Source organism: Triticum urartu, chromosome 5A, assembly GCF_056163025.1.
Source record: "Triticum urartu cultivar PI428250 chromosome 5A, HENAU_Tu73, whole genome shotgun sequence".
In the NCBI taxonomy this organism is placed as follows: Eukaryota; Viridiplantae; Streptophyta; class Magnoliopsida; order Poales; family Poaceae; genus Triticum; species Triticum urartu.
The window spans coordinates 576,816,011-576,828,216 of record NC_141877.1 but is presented as its reverse complement, the minus strand read 5'-3'; the positions used below and the strand labels follow the sequence as shown (position 1 = coordinate 576,828,216).

The window sequence follows — 12,206 nt, the reverse complement described above, 5'->3', positions numbered from 1 at the left end:
TCCCTCCATACTAAAATAAGTGTCTTAATGTACATATTGATAGTGAAAGTTAGAGAACTCATATTGCATACTTTCTAGAGTCCTGTAGTCAAACCCCGCGAAAAATAGAGTCCTGTAGTCAAAGTTCTAGATTTTGACTACATATATTAAAGAATATTTTGAATAATAAGGTTATTTTTTTCAAGAACAACACGAAGATCTGTGTGTCAATTTATTAAGGTAGAAATGAAAGGTCAACTTACAAGAGCCTGACCGGTATAGGCGCCGAAGTCGTCGCCTCCCACACATTGCTCCATACCAAGAATAGATGTAAAGAATAATATCATTAGATGTAAATAATAGTATTATTTTTATGACACATGTTCGACAATTTGTACCAACATACATACATATGATTTTCTCCCCTTCCCCTCGGCGATTAGGGCAAACTTTCCCCTGCAGGCTTCGCCGGCGAGCCCGTTGATTTGCCTCTGCTCTGCATGTCGCTCCGACGGCCGGTGGCTGGGAGGGGAATTCCGGTGCCTTTGCTTCACCTATTAATTTAGGTTAGGATTGTAGTCCTTGCAGGTGCGGTTCTCGGGTGCATGGCGGCGCTTCTTTTTTGAGTTTGTTTTCCAGGCTCTGATCTTCCTCGAGTTCGTCCATCTGGAGTTTTGGACATAGTCGACGAAGTTTTGGCGTAGATTCTTGTCGTCTCTTTGGGCGGTGAGATTAGGATTTGTCGGTGTGCATGCGCGAAACCGAGATTTTGTGTCATTTGCACCAAATCTATTCAAGAGTTCAACAGCGGCGAGTGCGGCTCTAGGGCGTTGGTACTTAAGGGCACGTGCATGAAGACCCGCCAGTTGTCATTAACAAGGTCAAGCCGGCTCCGGTAGGGAGCGGTGACAACGACGCATGGTGGAGGTAGTGGTTGCTTTGTGGTATCGAGCTTTTGATTTGCTTTTTATTATGTTTGAGGTGCTTTATACTTCTGATTTGATGATCTTTAATAATAAATCTGATTTTTTTTGCATAAAAAAGAAATAGCCAAAGATGCTTGCTATGAGCGGGGCTGTTTTCAAACTGAGGGAGCATTCTTGAATATTTCTATAACTTTCCAGTATATTTCTCCATGATTCAAGAAGAAAAAAACATGTTGAGATATATATAGTTCTAATAGAGTGTGTAAATTGAAAGAACAAGATTTTATTCATGTACTACTTAATTCTTTTATTTTTTCATGGCTCAAACCTTATGAAAATGTTACATTTGTTTCTCAGATAACTATGATGTTCAATTAACAAGAAATTTTAGAAGCCGGAGATTCGACTAAAAGTTAAAATCTTCATGTGGTATTTTTGAAGAGGAGTTGTGCTAACGTAAGACAACCTCATCCGCGGCAACTGGCAAGGAAGGAAGAAGTATAGTTTTTGTGCTGATGAGACACAATCCGACACCTCTTTTTTTAGTGCAAATTTTGCGCGTTCTACATGATCAGGCATCCAAGTAGCGTCTAATTTGTATCCAGCCATAAGTGTAGCCAATATTTTTGGTCATTGGTTGGACATGATTTCAAATAGTTTTTAAACGCTAACAAAGGTGGGAACGTATGCCTTGGTCGCTTTGTCTATGTAGAATAATTTGTTTTTTGATGGCAAAAATTGCTCTCCTCTGTAGGTTATTCTTCACTGTGCACACTCATTTCATGCGTGGTCTGTGCTACACCAAATGGAGTGCCAACCATTATTTAAGACGGTGTGTATGCGATTGAAGTGGGTGGCCATGAAGGTTTCTACCCCAACATAAAATTGCTCTCCTTCTACATAGGCATATTGTTGGTCATATGACTCTTGAGTTGTTGATATGTTGGATCTTTATTTTATTTTTATCAGACTACTATTAGTGTTGATTGTGTGCATCTTAGATATGAAAAGGCTGGACTTTGCTCTCATGCTTTATATCCTGTCAATGCTGTATTTGAAGTTATTAGCGTCCTTCACAAAAAAATGACGTTAACTTGACCATTCAAAAAAGTCTATGCATTTTTGCTGATGTGTCTCCAGACAATTTGTGTTGCACATTACTGTGTTGCACAAGACGCCTTCCGAAAAGGCAAAAGTAGCATGCTGTTTTACGAGGTCATTCAGATAACAGTAACCATCCCCCCTTATATCCGAGCCAACTTGGCCTGCGTGGCAGCTGGCTGAGGCGACGCGCTGGCCATGCCCTGGATTAGGCTGGGAGGGCAAGCGGGAGGGATATAATTTTTCCCTATTCTCTACCAGTTTCGAAAGTACATCTATGTAAACCCTAGATTGCAAGCTATTTAATCAAGCCTTAGTAGTCCGAGTATCTAGTCTCTGTAGCATTCCATGTTGTTGTTTTTTGAGACGCAACATTTTTATCCAGTAATCCTCTTCCTTTTCAAGACCATTGTGCAAGTGGTGAAGAAAGAAGGTATGACCGTGTCACGTCGCTGTAGCCCGACACTGTTGCGTACTGGCGTCAAAAGGGCAGCAGCGGAATAGAACCTCACGCTTAGACCGCCTATTAGATCTTCCCGAGACTGTTAGAGCATCTTCAACAGGCACCAACGCGCGACGCGCTAAAAAAGCATTTGCAGCACACCGAATGACTGTTTTCGCACGGCGCGGAGTGCTGACTCCAGTGACCGCTGTAAACTTTAACGCGCGTGGAAGCTCCAGCGGACGCTGCAAGAGTAGTGCGGGCACGCTCTCACACAAACACTCTGAATTATGGTGCATATGCATAGATAGATAAATAGATAGATAGATAGATAGATATTTCACACAATGAGTACATAGTTCATCATAGCATAGATAGATAAAAACTACGGTGCAACTAGATAAAAACTATGGTGCAACTAGAATCTACTCCGAGTCGTCATCATCATTCTCGCTGGTGTCGTCCGAGGTAGAGAGTCACGCGTCTTTCCAACAAGGATCGTCTGAGTCGAAGAACGACTCCCCACCTGCATTAACGAGATTGCACTGTGCCTCCGCGAGTGCCTTCCGCTGACGCCTGTCCGCCCGCTCCGCGCAACGCCTTGCCGTCCTATTCGCCCAAAAGACGTTCTCCTCGGCGACATCCTGCGGGTACTGCCGGTGCCACTCCGCCGTGGCTCGCTTGTCCTCCTCGACGCTGAGGAGGCGGCGCTGCCGCCGACGGTGTTCCTCACGGTCCTGGTCTGTTATAAGACGAGGCGGAGGGGCGATGGACTGCGCCTACTCGCGGGTGAAGAAGTCGTGGAAGTTCATCTGCGCGCGAGGCCTCTGGAGGCGCCACGCTGCCGCGTCGTACGCGCGGGCGGCCTCGTGCGCGGTCTCGAACGTGACGAAGCCGAGGCGGACGTCGTCGGACCGAATCTCAGCGTAGAAGACGCCGGAGGGGCGTTGGCGGACGCCGCGGTAGCCCGAAGATCCTCGGCGGCGGCGCGGCGGCATGGTGGCGCGTCTGTGGCGGGACGAGAAAGCGGGAGAGGAAGCAGTAGGAAGCGGGAAGAGAGCACGTGGCAAGTGGATAGCGATGGGAGAACGCGTGACGGGCGCGGCAATTTATAGACGCGTCTGTGCGCCAAATCTAGCGCGCGGTCTCCCGCTTTTTCCCGCGCGCGCAATTGATTCCCGCGCGTCCTAGTTTTCTGCCATCGCTGAAGCGTATGAAAATGTCCCGCATACACTAAAATGACAGTTTGTTTTTGCCAACATCCGGCCTTCCTCGAAGAAACAAGTGGAAAGTTCCACTTCCCGGCCATACGAGCACACGACACGGTGCGCCTCGTGGATCGCCGACCCTGCGCGCGGTCTGGTCAGATATCAGCCGGAGCAGCGTGAAATTGCGAGCTCCCACGGTCGCCGGCGGCGTCGGGCGCGGAGAGTATATGGACGGAGCCGCGAAATTCAGTCGCATCCATCTGCATCTCCGTCTCCATTGCAAAATGGCGCGTGCACACATTGAACGTTTTCCTGCGCCGACGCGGTGACGCGGAGTTCTTTGTGGTATTTTTGACGAGACCCGCATGCCGAACGTGCACCCTCGCCGTTCATAATAAACAACACAATGATGATGCTTCCGACTTCCGGGAGGTGCATCGCTCTGCACCCGCCGATCGGCGCCACCGGTGGCAGAGATCTGTGGGGTCAATTGATGCGACCTTTTCTCAAAGTATCTTAAATTTATATGAAAAATGGTTGTTTGTAGGAGATATTGCTTTTGGAGGCCGGCCTTCAAATGCAAAATCTAAATTTCAAAAATTTCTGTAGAAAATAAAGATATAGACGAAGGCATAATAATGCATAAGTGTGTAAATTTTCAGAACAAAATATGTTGAAACAAGGGCTGTGAATAAATCTGGGGCTTTTTAACACATAATACTATTTGTCTTTCCATACAATGAATTTATCTTTTTGTATATGTCGCATTTCAATGTATTTCGTCCTGAATTTTTATACACATACATCTCACATCCTTGTTTACTTGTAAAAAAATCCATATGTTTTTGCAACTGGAAATTTTGAATTTCATTTTAAAAAAAGCATCCTCCATGAAGGCCGAGATCCAAAACGCCAGTACTTTGTTTGTAATAACTTTGCTGTGGGTGTACAAAAAGTTGTTTCTAGTCATTTGGTTAGTTATGTGCATCCTTGATATTTTTAACAGTCGCTTGATATTATGTTGTTATTGCAGAGCCGGGTGTACTAAAGGCACTCCAACGTGCCAATGTATTTCATTCGTCTGTGACCGTTTGGATTTGTGTAGACAAAAAGCATGGCTCAACGCGTCGACACAAATGGACTGGCATTTGTTTTTCTGTCATCCATTTCTAGCTTAAATTTGGGTTGGATTTGTGTCCTCGTAGACGTCTGCGACGTCTTCCTTTTGTCCTCCTCTGGCCCGCCTGTCAGTGACACACAACTATTCTCCCACCCAACACACCGGCCTCTTCGCCACTGCCCATCCCTCGTCGCCACATCCTCCGACGGCCTCACCGCCGCTGCATCCACCGACGTCTTCAATGCAGACGTTGTAGTCGCTTCTTGCCGCCGATGGAGTAGTTCAAGGCTCGCCTACCCAGGGTCGTCGGCAATCCTCAGCATACCATCTCTACCTCCACGATCACCACCGAAGGATGCGGGGTTCGACAGCCCTGCCTGAGCGGGATAAGGCCAACTCCAACGCACATTGGCGTGGGTTTAACACATCAAGTGTCCTTATAGAAAAACTAAGCTGTGAGGCTATAACTACTAGATGAAGCCTTGGACGAGGTTGGTCGAAAACGAGAGACGCGAGTTTACCCAAGTTCGGCAAGGTAACCAAACAGTAGGAAGAAATATGAGGTACGATGCAATCTGGCTACCCCAAAGGAACTACTACACAACATGGCCGAGACATTGTTTCAGCCCAGGCTCCATTGGGCTATGCATGTACCCAGTTCAATAACAGCCCGAGCAACCAAACACGCTCCTTTTGTACCATCTGCTACCGTCTTCGACTCCACTAGCTAGTAGATACATGCTTAGTAGTTGCACTTAGAGCTTTCTCCAACTGGACCCCAAATCACCCCATATGCCTGCCAGATAGGTCGGACACTGCTTGGATCAAAAACACTTTTCAACCGGACCCTCTAAGTTTAGTCTATAGGTCCGGGTGGCTTAGCATCTCCACACCCAGCTCATATGTGGGGCGGTTTTGGGGCCGTCCAAATGTGTCCATCGTGTCAAACTTGATATGCCGCACCCACCACAAAGCCCCCAAATTGCTCAAATCGGCCATCCCCTCCTCGACGCCCGACTTCCTTTCAGCGTCCGCACCGTCGCCCTCCTCCGACCTCCTTCCACATTCCCACCATCGACCTGCTACTTCGTCCGAGCAATCGATGCTCACTCCTTCGTTCGCACGCCGCCATGAACCTTGGGCCGGCGGAGTCCATGGGGACTCTGACCGTTGCAGAAAATGTGGAGAGCATCACTCGCAAGGACCGACGTGCCCGAGACGAGTAGGATGCGGCGAGGAGGTCAGACTTGGAGTTTCGTGCGTCCGATCCAGTGGTGTCTATAATGCCCACACCCGCGCCATACATCGTTCTGGCTTCATAATGGCGGGGCATCTGAGATGGGTTCACGCGGGATCCGAACTCGGCGTACAAGTGCCATAGCTCCAACGATCACGTACGACATCAACAAGCTCCTTGGTGGACATGCCTTCGTTTGGATCTGAGGTGTTATATTGATTGAACGATCTACATGCATTCATTTGTGGGAGTGGATTTGTGGCACGTAGGTGTTAGGGCACCCAGGTCCTCATGCGTGCTTTCATTTTTGGCTTCTGATTTTCAAACTTTTATATCTTTTGAACGAACAGTCCAAATAAGTTATGCTTTCATATTCGTATTTCTCGTGACGAGGGCTTTAAAATAAGATCCATTTTAAATATGTTTTGACGAATTTTAAAAATAAATGTTAAGGTCCAATTCTTGAAACTTAGTATGTGCGACCAATAAAATCATGATTTTTGTGCCTACAACTGGCAAAAAAATGCATAAGAATTTTATCTATCAAACTTGGTAAGAGCCAGCAAGAAAATCACAAGTTCAAAATGAAAAATCGTAAGTTTCAATGACTGAAACTTAAAAACTTACTATGCCCTAGTGTGGGATTCAACAACTTTGCAAATGTGAGGCAATCAAGCGGCACACGCACCTGCGAATTTTCGATGCATTTGTATGGTTTCGAGATCTTTGAAAATGAACGCGACGGTTGCCCAAATGAACAAATGCGAATCCGTTGACTTGTCCGCGAACGCCTTCCGATACATCTACCAGCATAATCAAAGATCAATTAGTCAAATGATGCTCTCTGCAGTCGCCACCTTTTACCGGTTCTTCAAGCGCACGAGGCCGCGCCGCGGTCGGTGAGCGGAAGCTGCTCTACTCTACTGATCTACTCGTCCGATCAGACGCACCACCGGCCGCGGCCACGCGAGCGGCGCGCCGCCCGAAAGGCCCACGTTTCCCACTCCCTGCACGCGCGCAGTCAAGGCGCACTGCCCGTCTCCCACGCCGCTTTTTAAATGGCCGCCCCCACACCCGAACCGTGTCATTACACCAGACCAGCACCAGCACCAGCACACGGCACACCAAAAGCAGCAGCAGCAGCCGCCGCCGCCGTGGACTCCGCTCTGTAGCAGCTCTCGCACGGATCAAACCAAATGGCGACGGCGCTCCACCAGCTCTCCTTCGCCGCGCCGAGCGCGGGCGCCAGGCGGCGGCAGGCCCGGGCGTCCGCGTCCGCGACGGACCGGCACGAGGTGCTGTCGCCGAAGCGCCGGCTGCCGCTGCGGAAGGTGCCGGGCGAGCACGGCCCGCCGCTGCTGGGCGCGCTCAAGGACCGGCTGGAGTACTTCTACGGGCCCGGCGGGCGCGACGGCTTCTTCGCCGCCCGCGTCCGCGCGCACCGCTCCACGGTGGTGCGCCTCAACATGCCCCCCGGCCCCTTCGTGGCCAAGGACCCCCGCGTGGTGGCGCTCCTCGACGCCGCCTCCTTCCTGGTCCTCTTCGACACCTCGCTCGTCGACAAGACCGACCTCTTCACCGGCACCTTCATGCCCTCCACCGACCTCACCGGCGGCTACCGCGTGCTCTCCTACGTCGACCCCGCCGAGCCCAACCACGCGCCGCTCAAGTCGCTCCTCTTCCACCTCCTCACCCACCGCCGCCAGCACGTCATCCCCACGTTCCGCGAGGTCTATGGCGGCCTCTTCGGCCGCATGGAGAACGACCTCGCCCGCGTCGGCAAGGCCGACTTCGGCAGCTACAACGACGACGCCGCCTTCGGCTTCCTCTGCCAGGCGCTCCTCGGCCGCGACCCCGTCGACTCGCCGCTCCGGGACGAAGGGCCCAAGCTGATCGCCAAGTGGCTGCTGTTCCAGATCAGCCCTCTGCTCAGCCTCGGCCTGCCCACCCTCGTGGAGGACGGCCTCCTCCACAGCTTCCGCCTCCCGCCGGCGCTCATCAAGAAGGACTACGGCCGCCTCGCCGACTTCTTCCGCGACGCCGGCAAGGCGGTGATCGACGAGGGCGAGCGGATAGGGATCGCGCGGGAGGAGGCGGTGCACAACATCCTCTTCGCCATGTGCTTCAACTCCTTCGGCGGCATCAAGATCCTGTTCCCGTCGCTGGTGAAGTGGCTGGGCCGCGCCGGCGGGCGGGTGCACGGCCGGCTCGCGACCGAGGTGCGCGCCGCCGTGCGCGCCAACGGCGGGGAGGTGACGATGCAGGCGCTGGCCGAGATGCCGCTGGTGAAGTCGGCCGTGTACGAGGCGCTGCGGATCGAGCCGCCGGTGGCGATGCAGTACGGGCGGGCGAAGCGGGACATGGTGGTGGAGAGCCACGACTACGGGTACGAGGTGCGGGAGGGGGAGCTGCTGTTCGGGTACCAGCCCATGGCCACCAAGGACCCGCGCGTGTTCCCGCGCGCCGAGGACTACGTGCCCGACAGGTTCCTGGGGGAGGACGGCGAGCGGCTGCTCCGGTACGTGGTGTGGTCCAACGGGCCCGAGTCGGCGACGCCCACGCTGCAGGACAAGCAGTGCGCCGGCAAGGACTTCGTGGTTCTCATCGCGCGCCTGCTCGTCGCCGAGCTCTTCCTCCGGTACGACTCCTTGGACGTCCAGGTCGGGTCCTCGCCGCTGGGGTCGTCGGTCACCATCACCTCGCTCAAGAAGGCCACCTTCTGAGGCGTCGCCACGTGTACTTCATTTCTCCTCTGCTTTTCTCGATCGATGCCGCTACTGCACTATGCATGTGATACTACACTTGCATGGAGAGATGAGGATTTGTGTACCAAGATTTTCTTTTCCTAGTAAAGACGAGACCGGTTTTTCCCAGGGACCTCGGTGTGTTGAGATGTTTTTGCCAATTAGTCATCAGTGAGATGAAGGGGAGCTGGTTGGTTGGTGGCTCTTTCCACAAAGGACCGATCAAGATTCTAAAGTAGATGGATGGGGATGGCAAAGTGGGAGTACCATGTCATGTGCTATTATTAAATTAGATGGATGGGGGTGCAATTATTGGTACTAATTTAACAGCAACCTACCTCCTCGGCTCCATTCCATTCTCTCTATGATCTTACATCGGGCCGGGCCGGCCAGGTTTTTGGACCGGGCTTGCAATAGTCTGATCTTCAAATACTCTTTTATGTTGCAAAATGAAGCCCAAGGAAACCCAGCCCGGTTTCCCGAGAAGGGTTCGGGTCAAGCTGTCCATGATCAGGTTTACTCTCGGGTCCATGCTATGGACTAGCATTTTTTAAGCCTGGTGGTCCTATTGCTTAGTTAAATTGGACTTGGTAACAACCGAACATCAACTCGCACCTTCTCGCGCAAAGGACGGGATGCAAGAGCAACTCCAACGGATCGACCCAAACGGATGACGTATTTGTCTGTTTTTTGTTTGTTTGAGTCGGCCGCCCGCCCGGCGTCCGCTCAGTTTTGCATTTGAGTCGGCAGTGTGCCCAACGCGTCGACCCATTTCATGTCCGCATTTAATTTTTAAATAAAAAAAGTCCGCGGCCGATCATGCCAATGGCCATGTCTCATGCTGGCACCATGCCAACGCCGGCATACAATGCCGACTTCAGAAAATATCACCACAGTTCATGCTGGCGCATTCGCCAGCCGGCTGGCACACATGCCAGCACACGAATCTAAAAGGTTGAATGCTTTTGCTCGGTGCCCGTCTTGGGGTCTTGTCCAATGTCTCGCCAACACTCGCAAAGAAGCTTGTCCTCGGCCGCTGTGTACGCCTTCGTGTGCTTGCTCTTGCGCTTCGGCTTAGGACCGGCGGCTTGGTTGGCGAGCTCGTCCTCGAACAAAGGCTCCACTTCGATGTCGCACTCGTCCTCTTCCTCTAGCTCGTAGTCGTCCGGAAACTCGTGGCCGAGGGGAAAGCCGTCCAGGTCGATGCCGACCTGATCACGCATGAAGGCCGCCTGATCGGGATCATAGCCAGCGGCCGGCGTGAACGCCCCGCGGCCGTCCTGGCTTTGTGTCTCGTCGGGATCGTAGCCAGCGGCCGGCGCACCGCCCTCAAAGATAAGGTTCTGAATGTAGTCCTCGTCGACGAACGACATTTTCTCGAACATGTTGCGGGCGTCCGGGAGCACGCTGGTCGGCGTCTGCCACGCGCGTTTCCTCGCACCGCCGGATGACGAGCCACCGGCCGGGTGGCGTTGAGGTCGATGGGCACAGGCGCGGGCGTGGAAGGCGCGACCACGCTCACATCGCGTGAGCACTCCTCGGAGAGGCGGGAGGCCTGCGGGTAGACGTGGAATCCGGGGATCGGGTTGCAAGCCGACGCCCGGGGGGAGTCGGGTAGCACCATCCGAGAAAACAACGGCGAGCCGGTGCTGGCCGCGGCGACGTCGGCTTGGACGAGGTCGTGCTGGCTAGGGTTTAATCCTAGCATGTAGAGCGCCTCCCTCGTTGCCATCGCGACGCGGGCGTTGGTGACCTCCTGCTGCGCGGCCGCGACGACGGCGGCCTTATTCCTCGCGTCCGTGGCGTGCCTCCGGCCCTTCCTCTTGGCCGACTCCCTTACCCGCTGTTCGGGCGTCAGCGCCTTCTTTGGCTTGGTCGCGGCGGCGGTCTTGCGCAGGGCACGAGGCTTGCCTTTCCCGGAGGGGGCAGCGACGCAGGACAAGGCGAGGGAGGCGAGGCCGCCGGCGGTGGCATCGAGGTCGATGGCGTCCTCCATGGCGGGGTGTGGGGCGGGAGCGCGCGCGGGCGGGAGTGTTTTTGGGGAAAATGAGGGGAAATGATGGTGGCTGCCATCGACCAGCGGGCCCGGGAGAGGAGTAGACGCGCGCGCGTCCGTCTCGTGTCCGCACCGACGCAAATCCGGCTCAAAATTGGGCGGGGAATGGATCACCATGCGGACGCCAAGCGGACACGTGTCCGTTTGGGTTGGCGCATTGGGTCGCCTTTTCTGTCCGCGCTGACCCAAACGGACGGTGGCGGACGAAATGGATCGCCTCATTGCAGTTGCTTTAATCACTTTATTATTAACTCGGATAATCTAAAGGTGATTAAGATCATGCAGGACGGTCGGCGGATGCGACAGCGGCAATCTTTGATGATTGTTTTCATTATGTCTGTGATTTTATTATTACTAAAATCGAACATTATAATAGAGAAACAAATAAAGTAATTCATGACCTCGCTAGATTAGCTAAATTTTTTTAACCTCTAAGTGGTTTGAGGAACCTCTGAAATTGCAATGATCCTCACAAATAATGTACTGGTTATTTCTACTGAATAAAGTTTCGTTTTTCTTAAAGAAAAAAGCTAGCTCGCTCTCTTGGACTTCTTTTAAGAAAAATAAAAACCTCGCTTGCTCTCCAACGCATGGGATGCAAAGACTGTCATCGGCTAAGAGTTTGCTTTCATCTACCACAATTTTACCCATGCATGTGTGCAAAAATAACGCGTGTTAATTCGCAAAAAAAAACAGGTGTTAGGTGCACACGGCAAGACACCTTTTTTTTTAACAGAGGTAGGGTCCCGAAGAACCTAGACTTATATTAGACAGACAACCAAGTACATTTTACAGATGGACCCATTAAAAAAATAAAAGTTATAACCCGGTCCACACACTTTGCAAACATGATCCCAAAAGACGAAACTAAAATGCAATCGAGTCCTCGTCGCAAGCTTCAGCTCTAGCCCAATCCCGCTGCCGCCGGGGACGAAACCAGGGCAGAGGGATGGCTAGAGCACCACCGACGAGCCGCTGGAGGTAGAGTCTTGAATCGCCAGGTTGAAGCAATATAACTGCCTCCCTTTTGGCACAACAGCCGGGAGGAAAGAAAGGAGCCAGCCATCACCAGAACTCCGATTGGTCGCCATTCGACCATAAGATACTGCAACTTATCATCATGTAGAGGAAGCATAGCTGCAATCGGTTTGCTCCAAGGATTAACAAAGATAGTTCGTCTGCCACCTGATCTTACCCCTCTCATCCCTTTCCTCATACCTCCATGGCAGCAGAACCAGAAACAAGAAGGAGACCAACCAGGCGCCAGATTTGGGGATCCAACAGGCTTTTTTCAAGGTGGGGCCTCCAGATCCACCTCCCGACATTCCTCTCCACCACGAGGAGTCACCGACGAATGGACCCGGACCTCTCCCAGCGCCGCTTGCAAGCACCA

The 12,206-nt window shown here is 52.3% G+C and overlaps 1 protein-coding gene and 1 pseudogene across 1 annotated transcript; one reads left to right on the top strand and one right to left on the bottom strand.

Moving 5' to 3' along the window:
• Positions 1-2,873: 2,873 nt before the first annotated feature.
• On the bottom strand, positions 2,874-3,446 carry LOC147973009 (uncharacterized; annotated as a pseudogene).
• Positions 3,447-7,091: 3,645 nt separating this feature from the next.
• AOS (allene oxide synthase) lies at positions 7,092-8,886 on the top strand. The gene has a single exon (XM_087521812.1). The coding sequence runs from the start codon at positions 7,210-7,212 to the stop codon at positions 8,734-8,736; it is 1,527 nt and encodes a 508-aa protein (XP_087377938.1). The 5' UTR covers positions 7,092-7,209; the 3' UTR covers positions 8,737-8,886.
• The last annotated feature ends 3,320 nt before the right edge of the window (positions 8,887-12,206 follow it).

Bases quoted from the DNA above. Each gene is read 5' to 3' on its own strand.
- AOS (XM_087521812.1), top strand. From the start codon at position 7,210: ATGGCGACGGCGCTCCACCAGCTCTCCTTCGCCGCGCCGAGCGCGGGC.